The sequence below is a fragment of the Ictidomys tridecemlineatus genome, chromosome 12 (assembly GCF_052094955.1).
Source record: "Ictidomys tridecemlineatus isolate mIctTri1 chromosome 12, mIctTri1.hap1, whole genome shotgun sequence".
Lineage (NCBI taxonomy): Eukaryota > Metazoa > Chordata > Mammalia > Rodentia > Sciuridae > Ictidomys > Ictidomys tridecemlineatus.
Window position 1 is genome coordinate 61,581,670 of NC_135488.1, and position 27,872 is coordinate 61,609,541.

The 27,872-nt window shown below is 49.3% G+C and overlaps 1 protein-coding gene across 3 annotated transcripts; it reads left to right on the forward strand.

Annotated features, from left to right (window-relative positions):
• Positions 1 to 3: 3 nt before the first annotated feature.
• Fbxo41 (F-box protein 41) lies at positions 4 to 27,482 on the forward strand. Of its 3 annotated transcripts, none has more exons than XM_078029022.1 (13): positions 4 to 583; positions 14,210 to 15,240; positions 16,875 to 17,100; positions 17,597 to 17,670; positions 17,916 to 18,274; positions 19,022 to 19,263; positions 19,444 to 19,559; positions 19,672 to 19,824; positions 20,014 to 20,109; positions 21,502 to 21,620; positions 21,776 to 21,958; positions 23,129 to 23,244; positions 23,377 to 27,482. In XM_078029022.1, the coding sequence occupies exons 2-13, from the start codon at positions 14,348 to 14,350 to the stop codon at positions 23,437 to 23,439; spliced, it is 2,640 nt and encodes an 879-aa protein (XP_077885148.1). In that variant the 5' UTR covers positions 4 to 583; positions 14,210 to 14,347; the 3' UTR covers positions 23,440 to 27,482. The 3 variants fall into 3 exon arrangements, with proteins under 3 accessions (XP_077885148.1, XP_077885147.1, XP_077885149.1); XM_078029021.1 differs by having other exon boundaries at positions 4 to 535; XM_078029023.1 differs by having other exon boundaries at positions 8 to 535; positions 21,800 to 21,958.
• The last annotated feature ends 390 nt before the right edge of the window (positions 27,483 to 27,872 follow it).

Consider the following 27,872-nt stretch of genomic DNA (forward strand, 5'->3'; position numbering starts at 1 on the left):
AGTGCCCGGGGCAAAGGAATGCACTGGGCGGTACCGGGAGCTGGGAAGACTGGAAGCCCCGTAGTCCCAGCACCCCAAGGGCGGCGCCGCGGACCCCTCCCCCATCAAAGCCACCTTCAGCGGAAAACGTGGGGTCCCCGGCGCAGCCGCTTCTGGCCGCAACTGCCGCTCCCCAGCTCGCGGGAGGGCCCGCCCCGGAGGAGGGACCGGCTCCGCCCCACCTCCTCGCCGCCTTCCTCCCCCTTCCCTTGCTTTCCTCGGGCCGCGCGCCCCCTCCTCCCTCTCCCTCCCCTCCTCCTCCATCCTTCCCCCACCCGGTTTGTGCGCCCCTCCCGCTGCGACTGGCTGGGAGGCTCGACCGCCCCCGCCCCGAGAGGGAGGCGGGGGCGCTAGCCGCGGCGGCCACCCCAGGCTGCGGAGGGGAACGAGATCCGAGGCCCCGAGGCGGCCCTGCGTCTGGACCAAGCACGCGGGGGCTGCCTCTGCACCCCCAGCCCAGGGCTGCGGGGCCTGGCCTAGCGGCGGGGCGGTGGAGGTAAGGGCGAGTCGCGGCGTGCTGCGGGACTGCTCCCGGAGAGGCAAGGTAGGGAGGATCCTAGCCTCTGCCTCCTCCTCCCCTTCCTTCTCCCCCACTACCCTCCGGAGGCCCGTGAGGCCGCCCAACTGGGAGGGATTCAAGGGAGGCCAAGCCAAAGGCAGGAAGGAGTTAATGTAAGAAATTAAAATCAGAACGATTTGACACCAGGCTTCCCCTCCCCCGCTCCACCGCTCCCGCCTGTCGTTCCCCGAGTCTAGTTGGGGGTGGGGGCGGGGGCGGGTTCCAAAACCCTATTGGGACCCGGGACCTTGGAGGGCTGGGGCCAGAGGGAGGTAGGAGGAGAAGCGCCCTCAAACCCTAGCCCTCCCTACCTGCTCCTGAGGGGGTGGGGAAGGCACTTGGTTCTGAGGCCTGCCTAGGCACCTGTGCCAGTGTCCCTGCGTGCTGGTGTGCACGTGTGATCGTCTGGAGATGTGCATGTGTGTCTATGCATGTTTGGCTCTCCTCACATCCCCGTGCGTTGGGATGTGTGGGCCCCACCGCATTGCTTTGCATGTGAGTGTGTGACACAGTGCAAGTGTACACTGCTCAGTGTGCCTTTGAGTACTGAATGGGGCCTGCTCTCTCCTTTAGGTTGAGTCTGCAGCCAGGGGCCCAGATGGTTTTCTGGGTGTGGAATCCAGGTGCTGGAATCTGTGTATTTGTGACCTTGGGAGGTGTGTGCATGTTTGCAGGAGCAGGGAAGAGGGAGTTTAGAAGAGAATAGGCAGTGTCAGGACTGCCAGGAAGCAGAGGACTGGCTGCACTGACCCCTGTGGGTCTTCTCCAGGCTGGAATAACTGTTCTCCAGGTACACATGTTGGGGCCACAGCCTCAGGGATAGAGCCCAGCCTTCTTAGGGGCTTCAGAGGGATTTACAGAAGCAGGGAGCATTCTTTTATTCTCCACACTCAGGGGCATAATGGGGGTACAATGCAGACACCTTTAGCTGCCTCCCCATTCTTAGAATGCCTCCACCTGCTGGAAGATTCCTCCTGAAAGCACCCAGTTTAGAGCTCCATTTCTTTGGCTTCTAAATTCATCTAATAACATCCAAACCTTCTTCCCCCATTTCTGTAATAGTCACCTTCTCTGATCTTTTTCTGCATGTGGGATTTTTTAAAAATATTTTTTTAGTTGTAGATGGATACAATATCTTTATTTCCATTTTTTTAAAATTTATATTTATGTGGTGCTGAGGATTGAACCCAGGGCCTAATGCGTGCAAGGCAAGCGCTCCACCACTGAGCTACAACTCCAGCCTTGCATGTGTATTTTATATGGAAAGAGAGGGTAGGAGCTATTGGGCCTGAAGGTCAAGTGGGAGAGAAGATGCCATTGGCATGGTGGGGAGTTGGGGCTGAGATGGGGGAAGACCATTAAAAAAACCCAACTCTGCTAACTTTTTAATTTTCCCTGATTTGAATTTAACTGAGAGAGGAAGAGGGAGGTGGAAGGGAGATTTGTGATATTCACACAGTTGTTTCTTGATTTAGGAATGCCTAGCTTGTTTTTGTTTGAGGAATACTTGTAATGGCAGGGGGTAATGGTTATTGAAAGGTAATTTCCATCCTGCCTTTGAATTCCCTAGAACTTCATAACTCTCTGAATCAAAAAGATTCTCATTCAACTTATAGTATTTGAGTGTTACTATGGGCCCTCCTGCAAACATATTGGGGTTGGTGTGACATTCCACTTCCAACCAGAAGTTAGCATTGAGACTAAGAGCATGAGTTAGTCAGGTAGTATTGGGTTCAAATCCCAGTTTGTCATGGTTTCAGTGATTCACTGGTGTATAACAAATCACCTCAAAATTTAGAGACTTTAAACAATGATTTATTATTTTTCATGGTCCATGAGTTGGTCATGATGTGACTGTGGTCTGTACTGGTCTCACTTGAAATTTCTTACATAGCCACAGTCAGCTGAGGGACTAACAGGACAGGAATATCAAGATGGCCTTTCAACCTGAACACAGAGGTACATACCTGACATCCCAGCTACTCAGGAAGTTAAGGCAGGAGGATCACAGGTTCAAGGCCAGTCTTAGCAAGCTCCCCTTTCAAAATAAAAATTAAAAAGGTCTGGAAATGTATCTCCATGAAAAAGTGCCCCCAGATTTAATCCCTAGTACCAATAGGGAAAAAGAAGATGACCTCATCCTCCAGCATTATCCTACAGATAGCCTCTAATTACTCAGGTTTAACTAGCCCAGGTTTATCTTGGCAACTGGATCCCAAGAGGGAATATTCCAAGAGGACAAGCCCTAAGGTACAATTGCTTATTAAGTGTCTGTCTGCATTGGGCTTGCTAATGTCCCTCTGGCCAAAGAAAGACATGGTCAAGCCCTGAATCAATGTGGAAGGGGATACATAAAGGGAAGAATACTAGGCTACATGGTTCATTGGGGGCCCCAAAGCAACAATCTTTTTCAGTCCTTCCTGTCCTTGGACAAATAGTTTGACTACTCTGAGCCTCAGTTCTTCGTCTTAGGATGGAGACAATCCCACTGCTTGGCAGTATTGTCAATAGGACTAAATAAGTAGCATGGTGTCTGACCAAAATAATCAGTAGACAGATTTTCACTGTACTGATTATTAGACTGCAAGCACTCTAAGGGCACAATTGTCATTCATTTTTATGCACCCAGTGCCTGGCCTGGGTCTTGTACTTGACATCTTTGGCTGGATGAATACAATAAAATGAAGCAGCAACAATGTTGAAAAGACACAAGTTCTAATCTCCCATTATGTTATTAGTAGAACCTGTCATTCAAGTTGCAAATAGTTGTACCAGTTCATCCAGTTCCATGGAAATTGCTTGGCTTATATGAAATCAATCAATTTATCCATTATTCAGCTTGATTCTTCCAACAACATAATGATAGCTACTATATGTGAGGAAGGGGTGAGGATGAGTCAGTTGCATTGTCCCTGCCTCCAGTGTATGTATAAGGAGGTAACTGATATGCAAACCGGTCCATGACCACCAGCGAGTGATGATACCTATTATCCTTAAAGCTATGGAAGGAGTGACTTATACAGTAGTGAGATTTGAGCTGGAGCAGGGGGTCAGGGATAGCTTCCTGGGTAGGTAGTATTTGAGCTGGGTCTGCAGAACTCACCAATTGGAGAAGGGAATCCATGAAAAGGGACCAGCATGAGCTTTGAGGATATAAGAGCACCTGGTGCTTTCCAGTGGACCAAAGCCCCACAAGGCTCACAGGATGCATGTAGGAGGGAAGCAAGATGAAAGCTAGAGCTGGCAAAAATAAGTGATGGTCAGATTGGAACCATCCTTGAGGCAGGCATGGCAGGTGGACTTTACTTCTCAGAAGATGGCCAGCCTTCAGAGATTGTTTTAGAATAAATCAGTATTTGCAGAGAACTTTGAAAGCAATTAAGTACTACAGGTGTTAGAGAATCCATGGTCCAGGTAGGAGAGGATATAGGTCTGAACTGGGACATGTCTATAAGAAAGAAATAGCAACAAATATTTAGAAGATAGCTCAACAATGAGTAATTGATGAACCTCATTCTCTGAATTCTCTGAGAATTCAGAAAATGCTTAGGGAGGTTGCTATCCAGGGTGCTGAGTAGATAATAAGATTGCTAGTTGAGATGGAAACAAGAAGCAGGTTTAGGATGTGTGCCCTGTGAGTTCAACATTAGCCATATTAACTTTGAGCTACCAACATTGAAAATTGCCCATTTCATTCTCTCCCTCTCTATTGGCTGTTTCTAAAAGAACTTTTTTTAAAAAAAAGAATTTCTATCAGGTATAAAACATTGAGTTATCTGTGTCTCAGATTAGTGAAAGTGATGGTATAGAGTAGAACTGGGCTATCTCTCAGAAGCACTTAGTATGTTCAGGCCTCTCCTGTCTTAAAAAATAGTGCTTCTGTATTCTCCCATGTTGCCTCTCCCTCTCCAGAGTTGAGCTCCTCATGTCCACTCACTGCTCTCCCTCCCTGCCTGCTTAGCCCACATCAGCCAGACTCATCAAAGCAGCTCTCTTGTAAGTCCCTCTGGGCCCTTCCTACCTATGCTCTTACAGGAGTTGGCCACTATTGCCCACTCCTCTCCTCCTTGACATCCTCTCCTCCCTTAGTTTCCAGCTATAACTCCCATCTCTGCTGTTGGTTCTTGGGAATTTCTTGGTTATTGTCTCTCCTCTGCCTCTCTGAGGGTCCACCTTTTTCCTCTGCTCTCGCTTCTCTGAACCCTATCCCTGGGCCTGATCATCTATTTGCATTTGCATTTTTATGCTTAAGTTGTCAAGACTGTATTTTTGGCTCCATGTTGCAAAGCATGTACCAAATAGCTTTATTTCCAAGGTCCACTAGAGCCTCAAACTCAAGGAATCCACAACTAAACTCATATGGCTCTCCAAACCTGCCTTTTTCTATGTTTTCTCCTTACTGAGCTGTAACCTTATCTACCCAGTTGCTCAAAATCCAAACCTGAAAAACAAATAAGAACCTGAGACTCCTTCTTTACTCTTGCCTTTCTTACCTGCTAAAGCCATTCTGTCACCAGACTTTCTCAACTCTCTTTAATTGCTCCCACATGCATCCTTCTCATCCTACTCTACTGGTAGAGTGCTCAGCATGTGTGAGAATTTGGGTTCAAAATTTTTTAAAAGTGTCAAAATTTTAAAAAATATTATTATTATTACTATTATTATTATTATTTCAATCTCTAATGTTCCAACAGCCTTATTCCTGACCTTGGCCCTCTGAATTCCAATATAAACTATAGATATTATCAGGGTCTCACCAACCAATCATTCCACATTTACAGAGCACCTACTTTATGTCAGTTTCTGGTATAAGTGTGGGGAGATGGCAGTGATTGGAACATAGGACATCTCTATCCTCATGGAGCTTACATTTTAGTTTCTTGAAGGGGACATACTCTTTTTCATTTCCTTGTCTCTATACATGCTCTTTCTTCAGCTCAGAATCCCTCTCTTTTTCTTTCCTGACCTTATAATTGCCCTTCTTCATCTGGAAGTTTTACTTTGCTCTGTAAGAGTCAACCACCACCCACCAATCACTTCAATTCTTCATGCTAGGTTAAATTGAGGATCCTGTGCCAGCCTCTTGCATAATATTTATCTTGGGAGCAGGGATAGTAGGGGATAGGAAAGGTAGCAGAATACAACAGTCACTAATATGCCATTATGGAAAAATGTGAATGTGTAACCGATGTGATTCTGCAGTTTGTATTTGGGGTAAAAATGGGAGTTCATAACCCACTTGAGTCAAATGTATGAAAGATGATATGTCATGAGATTTTTAATGTTTTGAACAACCAATAAAAAAACAATAATATTTATCTTATTACCATATCATCTAATATCTCAATCTGGCCCAGGAGAACACAAGCTGCTCAAAGGCAAGGACTGAATCTTGTCTGTCTCTGTGTTCTTAACTTACCTAGGAAAGGACTTGGTGTAGTTCATGACACAGGTACTTGGCAAATGTAAGTAAGATGAATTCATATTTGAATAGAGCTTAGGTGAGGGGCTGGGGATGTGGCTCAAGCGGTAGCGCGCTCACCTGGCATGCGTGCGGCCCGGGTTCGATCCTCAGCACCACATACCAACAAAGATGTTGTGTCCGCCGAGAACTAAAAAATAAATATTAAAAATTCTCTCTCTCTCCCTCTCTCTCCTCTCTCACTCTCTCTTTAAAAAAAAATAGAGCTTAGGTGAGAAGTCTATGCTAGAAATATAAATCTGAGAGAGTCTTGGTTAGGTCTCTTGATTGTAAGTGACAGAAATCCAACTCAAAATATTTGAAGCAAAAAGGGATCTTTACCAATTCATATAACTGAGAAGAAGAAACATGATAAGTCTCAAGCATACTGAACCCAGGTTCTCAACAATGTGGTGAGAACTCTCTCTTGGCTCAGCTTCATTCTGAGTCTTTGTATATTTCCTGTCCCACCATCCATGGCCTTTCTCCATGTGGGGGTTATGGATTGCACAAGGCCATAGACAGCTTCATCATCCCAACATGTGATTCCAGAAGGAAAAGATGACCCCTTGATATTTCATATTAACTGCTAAGGAGGGACTCTGTTGGTTCTTCTTGAGGAATGTGTCCAATCCTGGGTCAATTGTTGTAGCCAAGGAAGTGCTGGAATTGGGCTCAGCCAGGCATGGGTCATGTATTCACCCTTTAGGAACAGTGGCCCTGCCTGAAGCACATGGAGTAGGGAAGGGAATGCTCACCTAAGAAAGGATGAGATATTGCTATTACTAGAAAGCAAGAAAGACTTGCTGAGCAGATAAAACTAATGATGTCCATTATAGGAGTTATCCCTGACCACAAGATAGTAGAAACCATAGAAATGGAAGGTATGTTTCTGACAGCATCAACATGTGAGAATGTGACAGCAGACTGGAGCTAGAGAGTTGGCACACATCTTGGGATGGTTGGTCTTGTTTAAAGAGGTGAGACTCACACATCTGAAAACCTAAAAATAAAGATAGTGCCTCTGATTAGTTCAGCCTGTATGATACTATCCAAAGAAAACTTTGCATTGAAAGAAATCAGGCTTGAGGTAGGCATTTCAGATGGGAGAAGGGGCATAACAGGTCCGGGGATGGCAAGGAGGCAGGGCCAGGCACAGAAAGGAGGCAGGTCTTGGGGCAGCAGAGGCTGCTGATATGGGAAAAGTAGAATGCAAGGGAAGATATCCAACTATTATGCCATAGTACAGGGCTGTGTTGGAATTTGAATAGGCAACACTTCTATTTTTCTTTTTCTTCCTCTCCTTCCCACCCTAACCCTCTTCCCCCATCACCTTCTTCTTTTTTTTTTTTTAACTTAACATTTGTTTGATTTATTTGTTTTTATGTGGTGCTAAGGATTGAACCCAGGACCTCACCCATGCTAGGCAAGTGCTTTACCTCTGAGCTACAACCCCAGCCCCCGCATCACCTTCTTGCTTGCATTCAAGCAAAGGTTCATGCTTATGCTAAGGAGTGTGTAAATTCAGACAAAAAATATTTCTATGATTCATAGTCATTCCTCAGTACCAGCAGATGGAGGGAAACTGTGGGGTGTGCTGGGCTGGGGAAAAGAACCACCTGCACCTCAGAATCCTCTCCTCTCTACATCTATCCTCAGGCCTGTATGCCCAGACTTTTATCCTTCTCCCTGTTTTTTGGGAGCCTGGCTAGCAGGGGTGTGGTGCAGACATAAAGGGTTTAGGGAGGGAGAAGGCTAGCTACTGCCAGGCCCTGAAATGTACCAGCACACACAGATGCCCTGACACTATGCTTACCATACATTAAACAATAGCCTTGTTCTTTAATAGCTGTGTGTGCATGAACTGAACTCCGTACTATCCATGGCCACTCTGCCAACTTCATCAGTTTTGTTTATAATAAACAGTCAATTCAGGTTTTCTACTTCTTCTTGAGTCAATTTTTATAATTTATATTTTTCTAGAAAAGCATTTAGTTCCTCTATATTTTCAAGTATTAGGGCCAAGAGTTGTACCTGGTAGCCTTTTAATATTAAAAATATCTTCTTTGTGCCAGTGGTTATTATCCCCTTTCTTATTCATATTATTATATATGTGTATTCTTTCTTTTTCTCTCTCTTTGGATAGATTTTCCAAATGGCTTTTTATTTTGTACTTATAGATAATTATCTTAGAGGTTTACTGTTTATTTATCTTTTAGTTGTAGATGGAGACCATGCCTATATTTATTTATTTATTTATTGGTACCAGGGATTGAACTCAGGGGCGCTCAACCACTGAGCCACATTCCCAGACCTGTTTTGTATTTTTTTAGAGACAGGTTCTCACTTTTGCTGAGGCTAACTTTGAACTTGCGAACCTCCTGCCTCAGCCTCCCTTGCCACTGGGATTACAGGCATATGCCACCGCACCCAGCTATTTTATATATTTATTTTTATGTGGTGCTGAGGATCAAACCCAGTGTCTCACATGTGCTAGGCAAATGCTTTACCACTGAGCCACAACCCCAGCCCCAGAGGTTTACTTTTCAAGGTTATTTTTTGGGTTTTAATATACCTAAAGCGTAGTGATATTGGAACAGTTATTACGTATTTATTTTAAAGAAAATTAAGTCCTGCCTTATATCTGCTAAGATATTTAGGAATGAAATAATATACCTAGAATTCGCTAAAAATGATCCAGTGTCAGGATGGGGCAAGTGGGAAGCAGGGAGTAATGTGTAGATGAAACAGAGCTGGCCACCTAGTTGATAATTGTTGAATCCAGATGATGGGTACATAGGAGTTCAACATAATATTCTATTTCTGAATATTTGTGAAAATAACTATAATGAAAAGTTGTGTTATTATTTCCCATCTCACTGTGTGCATTTCTAGATTGGTTAAAAATCCTAATGTAAAAATGGAACTCATACAGCCTCAAGTGTTTACATGTTACCAAGTCATTGTCAGCTTTTGGTATCATGGCGATTTGTTTTAAAATCCTAATTTAAATAAATGTCCTGGAATTTTTTTAAAATGAAAAAACTAAAAGAAAACATATGTAACTGTTTTTATCATCTTCATGTAAGGACTTCCTAAATCAACAAAAAACAGAAATCAAAGATTTTGCTGAAGCATTCTTTAAAACTCAATAAAAACCATAAACAAAAGTAAAAGCCAATCAACATACTTGAGAAAAATATTTGCAGTATATAAGGATCAATATTACAAAAGCTTTTCCAAATCGATAAGAAAATATGAATGTACAATATAAAAATGAGCAAAGTAGTGTAAAGGCAAAAAGTCATTTGTAGCTACAATGATTGACAAATGTGTGGGAAAATGTCCAACCATTTCTTTGAAAGAAATGCAAGTGAAACACCATTTTTTCACTTTGAAATTGGCAAGAGTACAATGAGGCCAAACCATGGAGCTAAGGAGGTGGCTCCATTTGGTAGACCATGGGGAGCCATTGAAGGTGTCTAAGCAGGAGCCATCTGCAGAAAGTGGGTATTGTGCCTTATATAGGATAGAAAAGAACTGTGAGGCAGGCTGGGCCAGCAGTCCAGGTGCAAGGAGATGTGACCCATCAGAGCACAAAGCAGGTTACAAGAAAAGAACAATTGGATTAAAATGCATCCAGAAGGAAAAACCAGCAGGTCTTGATGGTTAGCAGGGAGGGAGAAATCAGGATGGCCAGTGGTGTGGCTGGAAGGACAGTAAACTGATGCAGGGGAGGGAGGAGTGAGGGAAAGCCTGGGTTGTGTTTTTGACACTATGGATCATTGTTTGCCTCTGGAACCTCATTACTCAATTGACTTAAATGATGCAAATTACAAAAGCCTTTGCCGCCCCAGGTAATTGACAAGTCCTAGGTGAAAAGTTCAAGTGATATCACAGAAATGCCCACAAGCAGTTCCAGGTTCATGTCCTGCCAGCCGAGCACAGTCCTAGGGTGCCTGAATTGATCCAGATTGAGAAACATGAGCATTACTGACCTGATCTCTGGTGCTCTAATGAAGCAGACTAAGGTCATATGTGCTCTTTTGGGCCAGGGGTTGGGATCAGCTCTACCCAAACTCATTCAAAGTGGAGGAAATGATTCTCTAAAGGAAAATGAGGTGTCAGTCCACAAAGAAGGGTAAAGCCGAGCAGCAAAAGCAATTAATGTTTAAAAAATATTAAATTCTACTTCTTGGCCATTTAAGACCCTTACCCCTTTCCTAAATAATTTTTTAAGAATTTCCTTGTTTATCATAATGCATCTATCCCTCACAAAACTTTCAACCTGGTCTCCCATCTCTAGAAGGAGTGGTTTCATGTTCTCTTTCCATTACTACGTCCAGCCCCAATTCAAGATCTGGCGATGCCTTGTCTGATGAGGAACTGAGGGAGGCTCTCAGGGTCTTTCAGTTTGTGGTCACACTACCACGATGGAGGCAAACCTGAAGGGAAGGAAAAACACCTGCTTCGTGGCCCACAAGGTTAACTTAGATGGTAAGGAAGAGATTCCCTGACCCACCAGCCTGTTGCTTTGATTCTGCTGTCTTCAACCTTGGTGCTCTGTAGTCACATGGGAGAGGGGGACTGAGGGGTACAGGGTTGGTGAGGGAGGGAAAGATAGCAGGAGAGACCTTAGGACTAAGTAATCCTGGCCTTTGTTTTCTAGGTTTGCTAGATTTTTCTGGCAGTGTAATTCCCTTAATCATTAGAAGGCTTTTCAGTCAGTTTGCCTTCCATCAACCCCAGAGCTATTAGTCAAAGCTAGAGACCTTCATTGAAAGTTATAATTCTTGAATGGAGTCCCTGGTGTTAGTGATGAGGGAGGAGAAGGGTTGTCTCTTAGCAACAGGCCTAGGTGCTTGGCTATCCCAATAGCCTTGGGTTTGGGGGCCTCTAGCTGGGCCTCTCCCTCAGGGCAGTATAAACCCCTGGTGGGAGGCAGAAATCTTTTCCCTTTCTACTCAAGCTGCTTTCCAACAAAAACCTGCTCATAATGGAAGTTTCTGTGGTGCTGGGAGGGCACAGCAGGACCTGAGGAGTCTAGAGCTTTTCAGGCCCCAGGCTGATCTCCCTCTGAGTTTCCAGCCTCTCTCTCCTTGCTTGAGCTGACTTTAGTTGGAAGCAGAGAACTGGCTCTTAATTATCTTACTCTCAGCCACATTGGATTACTGGCCCCAGGTAGAAAGGGCCTCTTTGGGCAAGCCATTTTCTTCCTCTGCTTTTAGATGGGCTCCTTTCAGCCAGAGTGTCTCTTTCTTATTGGACCTGACTCGGGCTACCACAAAGGCCTCACTGCCAATATTTTACATTTTTCTGCAAGTCCCTTAAAGTTTCAGGGGCAGTAGGAGATCATTTAGTCAGCTGCTTTGCTACTGCATGACAAGGCTCAACAACTTCTAAGTAGGGTGCAGGAAGCAGTCCTAATTTAGGCTTCTCCCCTTAGTTAAGCTAATTCCTTCTTGGGGTTTATTATTTGAAAAAAAAAAATTCTATCTCTGATTCTAATTTCTTTTCTTTTTTTCTTTTAGTACCAAGCATTGAACTCAGGGTGCTTAACCACTAAGCCACATTCCCAGCCCTTTATTATTATTTTTTTTTATTTTATTTTGAGACAGGGTCTTGCTAAGTTGCTTAGGGCCTCGCTAAGTTGCTGAGGGTGGATTTGAACTTGGGATCCTCCTGCCCCAGCCTCCTGAGTCACCAGAATTACAGGTGTGTGCCATCACACCTGTCTGATCCCAATTTCTTCTTTTTTTTTCCAAAATATTTTAAATATAAAAAATGCCTTTATTTTGTTTATTTAGTTTTATGTGGTGTTGGAGATTGAACCCAATGCCTCACATGTGCTATGCAAGTGCTCTACCCCAAACCCTGTTTCCAATTTCTTGATCAGGATTTTTCCCTGATCAAGAACATAGACCCAACTGTAACTAACTTAAGCAAAAAAAAAAAAAAGGAGTTGATTGGTTCATGTAATTGAGCAGGCCAGGATCTTGCAGTGTCTCTGAAGAATTTCTCTCCCCGTCTTAGTTCTGTTTTTCTGGATTGGCTTCATTCCTAGGTGGTTCCTTCCCAAAGGAAACAAAGATGGCCTACTAGCTCTGGCCCTCTCCATCAACTTAAAAACCCAAACCCAAACCCAAAAAGGATTGGGTTTTTACTGGAATTACTGTCTCTTCCCAGTAGTTCCAGAACATTTTGAGGTTCACTGGCTCAAATTGGGTGCCCTGCTCATCCTAGGACTGTGATTGGCCAGGCTCATGTCACATCCCTCAGGCCATATGGATGGACTGAGAATGTGGCAAAGGAAGGCTGGCTCCCCAGGGTTAAAGAAGAGTGCTGATGCCAACAGGAGGACTGGGTGCTGGGTGTCAAAGGGAACACTCATCTACTCATACAGCCATGTGGAAATGGGAAAAGGCAAACAGAACTCAGGAGCTGGTCAGGATGAAGAGGCAGATGTGTGAGTCCGCAGCTTCAAGGTGTGAATGAACCTGTGAGTGAACCAGATTGCCTGGGAGAAGGATAGAGGCTGAATGGGGCACCTCAGGAAGAGACAGGAAATGTAGGGAGGTAGCAAAAACAGAAAGTCACAGAACCAGGAGGAAACTCCAAACAGGGCATCATCCTGGCAGCCTGTGAAGATGCAGGGACCAAAAGTATCCACCAAGAGACCAAGTGGGTGAAGACCCTTGAGGACAACTAGATTATTCCATTAGTGGTAATCCGTGACTCTGAGGATCATGGGGACAGCAGAAGGTGTTCGAGCCCAAATGCAAGCACTTAGGAAAAACCAGCAGTGAGGGAGCGGAAACTCCACAATCCAGGGGAGCCAGAAGTGTGTGGGGGTGGGGTGGGGCAGGAGGGGCTGAGGGTGAGGAGGGGATTGTGCCAGAAAGGGTGTGAGGAGAACAGATAAATAGGACCCTTAGAGTGAAGGGCAGGGCAGGTACACTTATTGGAGGCCTATCTAGCTTTTTCTAGGTTTGAGAAAAGGAACTATGTGCCTGGAGTAGCAGGGATGGGAACAGTGACACACACAGGTATCATTAATGATATCCAAGTGGAGAAACATTTGTCACTGCAACATAGTACCAATAATACAGCTTGTGTAATGGATGCGGTTTGCATGAGATAGAAATAAGCATTTTTTTTTTCCTGTGCTGGGGACTGAACCCGAGGATGTTCTACCACTGAGCCACTTCCCCAGCCCAGCCCAGCCCAGCCCAGCCCCACTTTTTTGGGAGACAGGGTAAGGCTAACTTGTAGAGGCTGGCCTCAAACTTTTGGTCCTCCCACTCAGCCTCTCAAATCTCTGGCATTACAGGCATGTGCCACTGCAATTGCTTAAGCATCTTCTTTTAAGGATATTTTTAGATTTAACATACACTAAAGTATATATAAGGCAGTGATATTTGTGTACAGCTTGATGATTTATCTACACCTGTATACACTGCTCAGATCAAGATATAGAACATTTTCAGTATCACCTAAGATTCTCTCCTAACCCCTTCCTAGTCCTTACAGAGCTGGAACGCAAAGCCGAAGAGCCCCAGGGATAACCTCTGTTCTGATTTCTGTCATTATCAATTTTGTCTATTCTTGAACTCCCATCTCTGTGGAATCTTGTCGTTTGCACTCTGGTCTGGCTTCTTTCCTGCAAAATAATACTAAGTGGATTCATCCATATTGCTGTGCGTATCTGTAGTTCCTTTTATTACTGGGTAGCATTCAATTATGAATATACCACAGTTTATCCCTTCTGTTGTTTATGAGCACATGGGTTGTTTCCAGAACAGAGCCATTAAACATTAAAACTGATTCATTTTTTTAAAATTCTGTATTTTTAAAAAGAATTCTTTCTCCCTCTCCCCCTCCCTCCTCCCCCCCCCCCCCTTTCTCTCTCATCCACCTATGTACAGGCCCTGCACAGGTGCCACAGCAGTACACTCCGCTCTGAGAGTTCTGCCATAGGTCTCCCAAGGCCCCTCCATTCCGGGCACGTGTTTCCTGGGAAAGTCACTTGATTTACACTTTCCTGGGAAAGTCACTTGATTTACACTTGATTGTGGATTCCGGCCCAGGGCCTGGGAGGTGTGGCTGGGAGAGGAGAATCATCCTCTTAAGACTTATTCCCTCTCTTGTAGCCTCCTCGACCCTGGTCGCGGGCACCCTGAGCCTTACTGATTCTGCAGGGGGGCTCGCCCGCGGCCCCCCATGAGCGCGCCCGGCTGACCCGCTGGGCGGCCGCGGTGGAGCCAGCACGCCGCGGGGGCGGCGGGGCCATGGCCTCGCTGGACCTGCCATACCGCTGCCCCCGCTGCGGGGAGCACAAGCGCTTCCGGAGCCTGTCGTCCCTGCGCGCCCACCTAGAGTACAGCCACACCTATGAGACTCTCTACATCCTCTCCAAGACCAACAGCATTTGCGACGGCGCCGCGGCTGCAGCAGCTGCTGCAGCCGCAGCCTCGGGCTTCCCGCTGGCGCCCGAGCCCGCCGCCCTGCTGGCTGTGCCCGGAGCCCGGCGCGAGGTCTTTGAGAGCACGTCCTTTCAAGGCAAGGAGCAGGCCGCTGGGCCGTCGCCTGCAACGCCGCACCTGCTGCACCACCACCACCACCACGCACCCCTCGCCCATTTCCCCGGCGACTTGGTGCCCGCCAGCCTGCCCTGCGAGGAGCTGGGTGAGCCGGGTCTCGTGCCCACGGCTGCCGCACGCTATGCGCTGCGTGAGATAGAGATCCCGCTGGGAGAGCTGTTCGCCCGCAAGTCCGTGGCATCCTCTGCGTGCTCGACGCCGCCGCCAGGGCCCGGCCCAGGCCCGGCTTCGGCCTCGCCCGCCTCCCCCTCGCCAGCCGATGTGGCTTACGAGGAGGGCCTGGCGCGCCTCAAGATACGCGCTCTGGAGAAGTTGGAGGTGGACCGGCGGTTGGAGAGGCTGAGCGAGGAGGTGGAGCAGAAGATTGCGGGCCAAGTGGGCCGGCTGCAGGCAGAGCTGGAGCGCAAAGCCGCAGAGTTGGAGACTGCTAGGCAGGAGAGCGCTCGACTGGGGCGCGAGAAGGAGGAGCTGGAGGAGCGAGCGTCTGAGCTCTCGCGGCAGGTGGATGTGAGCGTGGAGCTGCTGGCCTCTCTCAAGCAGGACCTGGTGCACAAGGAACAGGAGCTGAACCGCAAGCAGCAGTGAGTAGACCCTCAGGGCCCTGCTGGTGGGTGTGCCCGTGTGCCATCACAACCACCCTGAACATGCATGTCTGTATGTAGTCATAGCTAGGTAATAGGGGGTCTATGGTCATGAACTTGTAATATTGGTGTGTGTGGGTCCCAGAGTGTCATGATCGTGTGTGTGCAGGACCACGAGTACATACATGGCAGCATGATCATGCATGTGCTTATCTATGAAGATAGTGTCTGTTTCTGACCCTGCTCTGACTCAGCCAGGATCAGCCTGGCATTTTGGCACTGGATCCTCTTCCCTTTGCCCTACTCAAAGGTGTGGCCCAATTCTCCCCTCTCCCTTTTCTATCATCAAAATCTATCTATCTATCTATCTATCTATCTATCTATCTATCTATCTAATCTATCATTCCTAAAAGGATGCAAACATGATGTCATGTCTCCCATTTAACTTTATTTTCCCTTAAGCTGCTGCCTCATACAGAAAAAAATTTCATGAAAGTATTCCTGGTCTCCAATTTATTTTCTCACATTTTTTCTTGAACCCATTCTGATCAGGTTTCCAGTTCCACCACTGTCTTTGACCATGTTCCTAAGGCCAAGTCACCCTCTTTCTTGCCCTATCCACAGCAGATCCTTGAAACACTTTCTTCACTTGGCTCTCCCATTTTTTTTTTTTTGGTCTGTTCCTTCTTATTCTTCTTTGCTGACTTTGCCTCACTTCTCTGATCTTTAAATGAAGGATTATGAACTATTCAAATGTTAGGTTTAGTTTTTTGGTTTTTTTTCCTGTTACTGGTGATGGAACCCAGGATTCCATCTTTACCAACAAAACTACGAGAGCCAGCCTTTTAAATTTATTTTTTATTTTAAAATGCATAGCCTGATATTCCTCCCATTTTCCAAGTCACAGGATTATAAGCATGTGCCACAGTGCTTGGCTACAGATGTTATTTATCTGTCCCCATTGCAATATAAGCTCCATGAAGGCAGGGGGTTTCTACTTTTGTTCAGGGAAGCTTCCCCAACATCTAGAACAGTGCCTAGCACTTATAAGGTACTCAATAAATGTTGAACAGATGCATGAACAACCATGGATGCTTTGGGGAATATAGACTCAGGTAATCTATAAGGTGTGCCATGTGTTTGTGCAACTCCTGGAGGTTGATGCAAACACTAATAAGCTTCTTGCATCTTAGTGTATTTCCCTATGTATTGAAGTGACTGAATACATTTTTCAATCTTTCAGAAAGTGTGTGTGTGTGTTTGAGTGTGTCAGTGAGACTGTGCCTCCATGATGCTTTGCATGTCTCAGACTGTGAGTATGTGCCTGGAATGGATACATGATGAGGGCACATTCATGAATGTGTACTGAGCGGGTATGTGCACATGGCTGTGTGGCTCAAAGTGTGTGCCTAGCGCTGTTCCTTTGTGGGGAGGCTGTATATTGAGGCCATAGGTAACTGGGTGTCTGTGTTTTTGTGTGAGGATGATGTGTCTGGTTATGGGTTAGATGTAGGGGGCTGTGTGTGGGGCCATAAGCAGACATCATGGGCAGCTGTGCCCTGTGTCTCCCCACAAGGGAGGGTGGCAGGTCAACCAGGCAGAGGCTCTAGGGTAAAAGCCTGCTCTGGGCCCAGGGAGGTGGTACAGATTGACCAGTTCCTGAAGGAGACAGCAGCTCGGGAGGCCAGTGCCAAGCTGCGCCTGCAGCAGTTCATCGAGGAACTCCTGGAGCGGGCCGACCGTGCTGAACGTCAGCTGCAGGTCATCAGCAGCAGCTGTGGCAGCACACCCAGTGCCAGCCTGGGGCGTGGAGGTGGGGGCAGTGGTGCAGGGCCAGGGGCCCGGGGCCCAGGCAGAATGGTGAGTGCCCCTTTGTCCCCTCTTTTACCTGCTTATCTGGTCCCCACAACCTCCCCTCACACACAGCCTCACATCCCCCAGAATGCTGTGCTTCTCTTCTTTGATTCTCCCCCCAAGAATAGGCCTAGGCCTGAAGTGTGGGTCTGGAACAAGGGGGCCCCTCTGGGCAGGAGTGCCATCCCCTGAGGCTGTCTCAAGGTGTGATCCAGCAGCCCCAGCCCTCAGGGGCCCATCTCTGCCTATCCCTGAAAATGAGAACCCAGGAGCCATAGCCTGAATTGGGGTGTGGGTTGGGTGTGGCCAGGGGGCTGGTGAGCCTCCCTGTTGGGGCTGTCTGTCTGTCCATTCGTCCATCCTTCCCAACTTTTTTTCTTCTTTTCTCTCCTCTCCTTCGTCTCTTCTCTCCATCTTGTACCCTCTTTCTCCTGTTATTGCCTCCTCATCCTCTTGCCTCCTCTGCCTCCCTTCCTTTCCCTCCTGCTCTGGGGGCCCACAGCGAGAGCACCACGCAGGCCCGGCCGTGCCTAGCACCTACGCGGTATCACGGCATGGCTCTTCTCCCAGCACAGGGTAAGCCTGGGGCCTGCCCTACCCTACACAGCCCACCCTCTCCCTGGAAAGATCTGCTGGCCATCTGGGGCTTCTCTCCTCCTGTGTCCATTCTCCTTGGGTCACCTATCTGTCTTTCCATACTCAGAGGGAACTTTTGGGAAGCAGGGCGGATGGGTTGCCCTTGATCTGTGGTAAGGGGAGGGTGGAGAATTCTGGCAACTTGATGCCCCTCGCCCCTCACCATCTGGTCCACCCTGCCCTAGGGCCTCCAGCCGTGTGCCAGCTGCCTCCCAGAGCTCAGGCTGCTATGATAGTGACAGCCTGGAGCTGCCCCGGCCAGAGGAGGGGGCACCTGAAGACAGTGGCCCTGGGGGCTTGGGCACACGGGCCCAGGCTACCAATGGTGGCTCAGAGCGGTCCCAGGCCCCTCGAAGCTCAGGCCTACGGCGCCAGGCCATCCAGAACTGGCAGCGCAGACCTCGCAGACACAGCACTGAGGGGGAGGAGGGTGATGTCTCAGACGTGGGCTCCCGAACCACGGAGTCCGAGGCTGAGGGCCCCTCAGATGTCCCCCGCCTTGGGCCTGCTATGGCTGGGCAAGTGAGCAGCTGCCGGCTTTCAGGTAAGTCCTGAGAGGAATGGCAGAGAGGCCAGCCTTCCCCAGGGTGCTGGGCCCTTCCAGGGGGAAAAAGGGCTAAGAGGGCAAATCTTCTGACCTCCTGCACTTCCCTTCCTCTTCTCCAGACCTGCCCACCCCTCCTATGAAGTGCCCTTCCAGCCTGGTGCAGAGACTTGAATGACAGGGTAGCCAGTGCAAGGATGGTACATTGGGGGACAGGGTCTGTATACATGCGGAGCTCAGTGACATGTAGAGGAGAGTGTTGACTCCAGACTCTGGAGCTCCCGGTACAGTGGGGAGCCCCATCTGCACACAGGCCACACACATATGCAGAGGCATCAGGAAGGTAGGAGTTAGGGTCAGGGTTGACTTTTTAAAAAAAATTTAATTTTTAGTTGGATATAATACCTTTGTTTATTTATTTTTTAAGTGGTGCTGAAGATCGAACCCAGGGCCTCCCACGTGCTAGGCGAGTGCTCTACCACTGAGCCACAACCCCAACCCAGTGTTGACTCTTAAAAAAGAAAGTTTATATGAGGAAGGAATACCTTTGCTAATATGTAAAAGTAAGGGTGGCTGTACCATAGCAGAGGGGAAAGCAGATTGGCCTTCCTCCCAAGCCACTGGTTCCCCCAGCATGGGTCTTATGCCCATTCCTCTTGCAGCTCCTACCCTGCCCCAGCTCCTCATCCACATCCTTGCCCTGGCCTTTGACCTTCTATTGTCACCTTTGCTCCCTTGTGTTTGCAGCCCGCCCCGAGGGAGGCAGTGGACGAGGCCGGCGAGGGGAGCGGGGTAGCCCCTCACGCTCCAACGAGGTCATCAGCCCAGAGATCCTTAAGATGCGAGCTGCCTTGTTCTGCATCTTCACCTACCTGGACACACGCACGCTGCTGCATGCTGCCGAGGTCTGCCGGGACTGGCGCTTCGTGGCCCGTCACCCTGCTGTCTGGACAAGGGTGCTGCTAGAGAATGCGAGAGTGTGTTCCAAGGTGCCTACCTCTGCCCTGCTGGGAACCCACCTTTCCCCCTGGCAGAATCTGGTCCTTGCAGCCCTGGCTCCAGCCTGGCTCCCCCAAATCCTCTCACAGAGCCTCCTGTTCTGGGCTGGCTTTTCTCCAGCCAGCCAAGTGCAGACCCCCTGTTCTCCATGTACCCTCCCTCTTACGCAGTTTCTGGCAATGCTGGCTCAGTGGTGCACGCAGGCCCACTCGCTGACCCTGCAGAACCTGAAGCCCCGACAGCGGGGGAAGAAGGAGAGCAAGGAGGAGTACGCCCGGAACACCCGGTGAGGCTGCGGTGGGTGGGCGGGTGCTCCTGGGCCCAGACTTGGAATGAAGTGGGGATGCTTTCCAGAGGAGGAGGTGACCACAGGCAGGTGACCTCTTGGTCATCCCCAGGGGCTGTCTTGAAGCAGGGCTGGAGTCCCTGCTGAAGGCAGCCGGGGGGAACCTGCTGATCCTGCGCATCTCCCACTGTCCCAACATCCTCACCGACCGTTCACTCTGGCTGGCCAGCTGCTACTGTCGTGCCCTGCAGGCTGTCACCTACAGGTGGGTTCCTTTTACCAGAAGCAAGGCTTATACCCTATTGGCCTGGGACCCCAAGGATCCCTAGACACTGCATGGCCTTTCCTCAGGTCCTCAGACAAAGGCACCCAAGAGCTCTGTGACCTAAGGGAAGGAAGGATTGACAGGGAGAAACCGCCAGGATGAGCCACTCCAGCCTTGTCTTTTCAACAGGAGTGCCACAGACCCAGTGGGCCACGAAGTTATTTGGGCTCTAGGTGCAGGCTGCAGAGAGATTGTCTCCCTCCAGGTGGCGCCTCTTCACCCCTGGTGAGCTCAGGCTGGGTGGGTGGGGAAGGGAAAGGGTTGGATCTGGTCTGGGGCTGAGGACTGGACAGATCTGAGCCCATTCCATAAGCTCTTGAGGAGACAGGTTCACACACATTAATCTGCACAATGAGGCATTAAGAATAGAGCTTTAAAATTAGACCTAGAAGTCATGACTTGGCTTAGTGGCAGTGCCATTGTGAGCAACCTAACGGCATGTTAGTTTCTCAACTTGCAAAGTGAAGGTGATATTAGGAATCTACTGACCTTATTAGAGCTGTTACTGGCTTCAGTGAGATTATACCACAGAGCCTGTGGGCCCCACAGTAAGTGTTCAGTAAACACAGCTAAAAGTAGCAGGGTTTTGTTTGACACACGACAAGGCAATTCTGGGTCAGTATGTAACATATAAGAGCTGATCGTTGGAGAATTCAGGGTGTGAAATCATCCCTCACTCTACCTATAGTTCCTATAGTTCTAACCCTCCCTGTTCCTTGCCCTCCAATCGTTCTCCATGTGCTGGCCCCTCCCAGCCCATCTAGTGTACCTTCCCTAACACCTTGGTGGAAGCAGTCATTGTGCTCCTGCTTTGATTCCCATTGCATCTTGTCCTGACACTTGCTGTTACCGGTTTTGCAATTATTTCTGTTTCAGTCTCCTACATTAGACTTGTAGTTCTCAGAGCAGAGTCTGTGAATGTCCATTTCTGTATCCCTGGTACCAAGTGCTTAGCAGATACCAAAGAGATGTCTATTGCTTAGGTGAATGTTGAGAGATGGCAAGTCTGATGTTCAGGGAAATGGCAAATCTGGTGTGGACAAGCAGGTTGGGAGAGGGCAGGCAGGGCCATGTTAAGAGGTTTAGGTTTTTGCATTTTATCTAGAAAGTACTGGGAGACTATTGGAGAATTTTAGGTTTTAAGTAAAGTACTGAGATCAGACTGCCAAAGTTCTATAAAATAGACTGCCCATGCTTTGAGGGCAGGGACCATGTCTGCATTGTTACCACTGCACCTCCAGGGCCTGGCTCAGTTGTTCTTGGCTGTAGCAGACACTTGATAACCATCTGCTGAATTACACAGTGAGTGGCTGTAGGAATGAATGGTGCACTGTCTGCATTGTGGAGCATGGATTGGCAGGGAGACTGGTAGTAATCTAGCTGAATCCAATGGTGGTCTAAACTGTGGTACAGGAGTTACTCAGGAATCTGAAACTGCAGAACATGGCAAGAGGTGAGAGGGGCGAGTCAGGGATGATGCCAGTGTTCTGACTTGGCCAGCTGGGTTGTTGTCAGGGTACTTGCCTGAGGCAGGGAGGGATCCCCCAAGAGGAATATACTCGCTTGGGGTATCAGGCATCCAAAGGCTTCCCTGACTGTCCCCTCCCCATTCTCCAGCCAGCAGCCCACGCGCTTCAGTAACCGCTGCCTGCAGATGATCGGTCGCTGTTGGCCCCACCTCCGGGCTCTGGGGGTTGGGGGCGCCGGCTGTGGGGTGCAGGGCCTGGCATCACTTGGTGAGTCCCTTGGGACTGGGGTGGGGAGAGGTGAGAAGCTGGTAAGGGTGCAATAATATCCTGCAAAATTCTACAGGGGATTGGGGCTGCATCTTGGGTGGTGACAGGGGACCAAGGGTGTTGGGCAGGAAGTGACCTAGGGAGTTTGTCAGCAGGGCCTGCCTTCTTCCTCTTCCTAGCAAGAAACTGCATGCGGCTGCAGGTCCTGGAGTTGGACCATGTGTCAGAGATCACCCAGGAGGTGGCAGCTGAGGTCTGCCGGGAAGGCCTGAAGGGACTAGAGATGCTGGTACTCACGGCCACCCCTGTCACTCCTAAGGCCCTACTGCATTTCAACAGTGAGTAATGGGGGAATGCAGGGCAGGATATGGTTTTCACCTGTCACCATGGCCTATCAGCAGTAGCATAAACAATTCCCTGATGCTCTAATCAGCAAACACCAGCATGGGGGTGGGGGGCAGACAGCAATATCTGGTCTTGGCTTTGCCAGCAGTGTCTTCTTAGGCCAGTGGGCATTCCAAGCCTGCCAGTATCCACTCCTAATAGTCTAGTTCCAAAGATATCTGTTGTGCTTTGGCATAGTCTCATTGGAGCCAGAAGCCATGCAGAAATTGTCCCTGTGTAAGTCTTCACCAGGGCTGAGGCAGGAGAGCAGACAGATTAAAAGTGCAGTTTCTGGAGCTAGACTGATCTGGGTTTCAGCTCTGGGTCTACTGCTTGTTTAGCTGTGAATTCATGCAAATTACTCTACCCCTCTGAGTTTTACATTCTCATTCACTGACTTTCTTAGAATAGGTGGGCAGAAATGTGTGTAAGCTCCCTAGGACAGTTCTTAGGCCTCCTCTGGGCCTTCACCTAATACTACCCATTCTCCACTCTGTCACTTCTCTGCCTTCACTGAGGACAAGGGTACCCAGCTTGGGCTGCTTCCCCCAAATGAGACCATCATCCAGGACTTTGTGGCCCTTGGGAAGACCCTGTTCCCAGATTGAAGGTTCCTTTACCTTATCAACTCCAGGACCCTCCTCTCCCCTCCCCTTCAGCCCCATGTCCACACCCTGGATACACCATCAGGACAAACTGCTCAGCCTCAAATTCATACTCTCCAGGCTCCTCAGCCCTTGACCTTAGTGAGCAGCCACATTCCATCCTGTAAACCCTGTGCAGCCTGCCTGGTTTGTCCCCATCTCCTCCACCCTCATGCTCAAGCTTCCTCTCAGCCACTCTGTTCCTTATAATCACCTCCAAGTGTACAGACCAGGGTAAAACTGTCCCCTCTGCCAGGGAATTTGCTAGAACTGCTGAGCAGTTGGCTGTTGTCCACTTGTCTTCCCAGAGTGCCTTCATCCACCTTCTCCCTGGTCCAGTTGTGCATCCCAGGCCATCGTAGGCCTGCTGCCACATGATGGTTCCTCAAGGAGTATCTGATGTCATTAATCAGTGAAATGAGAGGTGGTAGCCCCACTGTGCAGGCCAAACATGGGGCCTCCTTATCCACCTTTCCCCAGGCATCTGTCGGAACCTCAAGTCCATTGTGGTCCAAATTGGAATTGCTGATTATTTCAAGGAGCCCAGCAGCCCTGAGGCTCAGAAGCTATTTGAGGATATGGTGACAAAACTCCAGGTGAGAGGTTGGCTCCAAGGCCAACCAAGATCCCCAAGTGACATTCCTAGGCTGGGGCTGGTGACCTGGGTGAATGTGGAGGGAGGACCCCACCAGCTTTGCAAGAGAACTAACTCAGGGCTTGGTTCACAGGCCCTGCGACGAAGGCCTGGCTTCTCTAAGATCCTGCACATCAAGGTGGAAGGTGGCTGCTAACCCGGGGGGCAGGGGGTGGCAGGACACCTGCTAGCCCCACACCAAGGCATTATTTGTACCTCCAGAGGGATCCTGGTTTGGACTAGACCTTTGGAGGCCTAGTGTTATCCCAGCTTCCAGGGAGGGGTGGAGTATCCTGTCCTACTGGAACAGCAGAGCAACAGGTCTGACCCAAGGCAGGGGCTTGGACAGAAGCTGCCCTCTGACCCCCACCCTATCCCCTCTGGAGCAGACTTCTGGCACAGCCAGCGAGGAGCTGTCACCACCAGCACTGGTGTCTTCACTCGGAGGATCTGCAATAACTACCAGTGGCTCCTCAGCTGCTCAGGCAGGCCTGTCTTTCCTGAGGCCCCAGGCCCCAGGGAACCCCACAAGGCAGCTCAGACTTGGCAGGGAGGGCTCTTCTCTCCTACCTGTTCCACCCATTCTCACAACTTGCCTGGGCCCTGGGTCTACACTCTCCAGGGATAACCCAGGCAGGTCTAGGGACCTAGGTACAGTCATTAAAAAGCTGGTGGCAGGATTGGAAGGAAAAAAGTTACCTAGAACTTTTCCCCAGAATGAAACCACTCCTCCCAAGGTGGGCACAAAAGGGGATGGGAGTGGCTTCGAGGTGGAGAAAACTTACTTTTTCCTGTAAGAAAGGCTCCCTACCCAGACACACACCCTCCAGAGTGAAACTCCGAGCTAAAAGGTGCATGTTTCTATATCTACCAATCATTCTCAAGAAATCGAAGGGAGGGTGAAGGTGCCAGCCCTGGGAGGCCTGCCTATAGTGAGAAGGAATTTCCTTTTAATCCAGGTGCTTGGGCAGGAATGTGATGGCCTTTGGGTCCCCTATGCTATCTAGGCTGTCTGGGAGTGGGGCACTGGGCTGCCCACTGTGCTGGGTCCTAGAGGAGGGTGGTTGACTTTGCTTCCTGTCTAATTAGCTTGCTTGAGAATGTGGCTTTGGCAAGGACAGACCTAGGGCCAAGGAAGAGGTAGAGCATCCTAATAGACTTGCCCCTTCCTCAGTCTCCACCAGCCACAGGCTAAGGCTGCAGCTGGGGTCTTCTGCCTCAGGGCTTAGAAGCCACAGAATGCCACTGGGGGTTTTCACTGGCCCTTGCACAGTCCCCAGAAGATCAGGTTCTGGCACCAAGGTTACCCCAGTTTATCCCCTCAGATTTACCACAGTGATTCAAAGGCTGGGGCGTCCTGCCAACCTATTTGGACAGTTCTTCCCAACATGACCTAAATCCATCTTAGAGTTTTCTTCACTCCTGTATAAGGTCAGTTCCCAGCCTTGCCATTAGGCTGTTGGTCCTGACTGGATCTGGGATTCTCATTTCCCAGGCTTTTCCAGGGACCCAATTCTGCTGCCACTTGGCTTGAACATCTAGCCCAGCCCTGGGTTACCTTGTAAAAGTTCTCTAGAACTGCACCCCGATGCCTGGCCTCAGCAGTGCTCCCAGCAGCCCCAGGTGTCCTGGCTTCTCATCATTGCTTTGACTTTTCATCCTGTGGCCTGCTGTGTTCCTGCCCTTGGAAGACCTGGGCTACCAAGGGTGTCATGTCAGCATCCCTCTGTCCAGTCCTGCACAAAGCCTTGGCTGTGTGTAGCACCGCACCGCCACTCCTAGTCCCTGCAGCTGCCTCCATTAGCTTCCACCTCCCCAGTCCTGTCCCTAAGACATACAGGAAAGAGCAGCACAACTTTCTCTCTTCCAAGGGCCTGGGAGGGAAGTCAAGGTCTACTCAGGCCCTTGCTTCCCTGGGTACATCTGCCTTGTCATACCAACTGTACCCCTGTGGCCTTTGCTCCTTATGACTCGAGGACCAAAGTGCCACCCTCCCTGTCTTCTGGACAAAGCACAAAGGGATCTCCTGCTTGGTCTAAGCCTGCCCAACATAAGGGTTTTCTGTGCCCCAGAGCGCCTCCATCACTGAGTATAAGGCTCTAGGCAATTTCTCCCTGAGTGGCACTCACTGGAGTACCTGGCATCAGCCTTGGGAAAGGTCAGGTGGCATAAGCAGTAAGCTCAGTGGAAGGGTGCTGATGCTAGTCACAGGCTCCTTCACTGCGCTATTCACATAACAGCACTGCATACCACCAGCACTAGGGGCAGAAGGGTGAACAGGCCCCCTCTCCTGCCCGGTAAAGTTGGCCTTCTTACAGGTCTGTTTCCAGGAAACCCACCAAGTTCATCCAGTATTTTCAGGTTATGTGAGTGAGAACTATGTGGGAGTACATATGGCAGAGGCCCAAGCCCTTGTCAATGCAAATGACAAGACACAGTGTATCCCTTGCACATCCACCCCTGGACTGGCAGCCTTGTATGCCCTGGCCTTTGCGCATGCTGAGAACCAGCAGCTTCCTGCCTCCTACCTTGATGCTATTCATTTCCTCTGGGGATGAGCCATGCTACTGGACAGGAAACCTACTTGCTTGGGTGCTCCATTTATTCACTTCCATGGCAACCATTCAGCTGGGGCCAAGGAGGGAAACCAGAGGGTCAGTCTTCCAGAAGTGTTTCATCCCACCTTTACCTCCTAAAAGGGAGCCCTTAATCTCATACTTGATAGGATGCAAAAAAGGAATAATGACATTTTGCTTACCAAGGCAGGCCCTGCTCCAAGGACCCCAGGTCAATGGAGAGATCCCAAGGTGCCATCTAATGTCCTTTGCACTTCAACACATATAGCCTGGCTCCAACACCTGGAAGGTGGGCACATTTGGCCTGAGTTCTTCATGCTTTATTCCAGCTGCTTTCCCTCAGCACTGGCAAACAGTAAAGATGCATAATACATACCCCTACAGGGGAAAGTGGGCTGCCCAAGACCCCTGCTTTTCATTAGCCAGGAAAGACCACCCAGAGAGCATGACCTCTAATGTTTTCTTAGCCCTGATGGCAGAAGTTGAATCAGTCCCTCAGGAATTGCTTCAAAAAAAAAAAAAAAGACACCTCCTGCCCCAGGCCTGCTGCTCTAACATGTGGCTCTGTCCTTTGCCTTTGGATCCTGCCTATCCCCCTGGTCTCGAATCCTTTGGAAACAGGTGGGGGAGCCACCAAGGCCCCAATCCCTCTAAGGCGCTAAGTTGAAGGAGACCCTCCCAGAGTGACTTTTGGTGCCAAAGACCCAGTTCCTGGTGAATTTGGAGTGGAAACAGGAGGTGAGTGGGGTATGGTCGAAGTGCTCAGAGGAGTTAACTCCCACCCATGGGATCTACCCTGGCCTGCCAATCCCTGAGGAGTGTTGACTTCCCTCCTCCAGGGGCTTGGCACTTCTCTTGACCCCTGGTGGCCATGCTTTCTCACCCAGCCTTGTTCCAGGCCTGCTTTCCTGTACATATTGCTGTGTATCGTGTGTATGTATCGATTCCTGGACAAGTGTGTTCATCTGCAGCCCTTGCCTGAGGATAAGGCTTAGGGTTGGGTGAAGATCAGAATACCAGGCCTCCCTCCCCAACTCCTTGGGACTTTGGCCAGTCCCAAGACTGCCCTGACAATCAGGCAGGCCCCCACCACAAGGCCAAGCCTCTCCTGTCACCACAGCACAGCCCCAGGGAGGCTTGGACTGGGGCCACCAGCCTAAGCTCTGCCCCAGCAGTGGTCTTATACTAGGGGCAGAGGCCTGAAGTGACTCAGGCTTGGCCTGGGATGGTGCCAGTAGGCTTGGCTCTAGGGGGCACTGCTGGTGGGGACCTCCACAACTGGCCTCTAGGCCCCGCCTTCCCCACACAGCCAGGCTGCAAGGACCTGAGCTGTGTGAGAGGTAGCTTCCCCCACCCCAAGCACACCAGGCAGAGGGGTGGAGAGCAACTTTTGGTTTTACTTTTGTTTCTAAAGTGGTGCCTGTACCTCCAGCCCCCAGGGGGCCTTCCCTGGCCCCACTTCTCTGCCCTATCCAGATATTGCCATCCTAGCACTTTGCTCCATGTTACCCATAAATGCCCTTTGCCGAATGTACCTGAGTGTATGTATTTAAAAGGACTCATATGGGCATCAGAGAATTTATAACTCTGTATCCAATAAAAGATGGTGAAACTGGTGTATCTACCCCAGAACCATATTCATTAATGTTACCACAGCCTTGCACAACTAAAGTGCACTGGGGCAGGAGGCTGGTAACCCAATCAGCATTAATGGGGTGAATGATCAGGAAGAGTCACCCCAGGGATGCAGAACATGCTGGAGGAATGCCATTCACATTATTGTCCCCATCACAGCTCAACCCTGCTTTCAGTGTCTGCATTCAAACAGATGGACTTGAAACAAGTCACTTCTGATTGTCAGCTTGGAGAAGCTATCTTCAAGGGCAAACCCAGCACAAAATTCAGGAGAAGTAGCAGGAATTGTCCCCTACCAACTCTGGTATGTGGCCACATCCTTAGGAAGCTCTGAGCAACCAATCAGGCTTTGATCTAGGGGATACCAAGTTGCCACCAT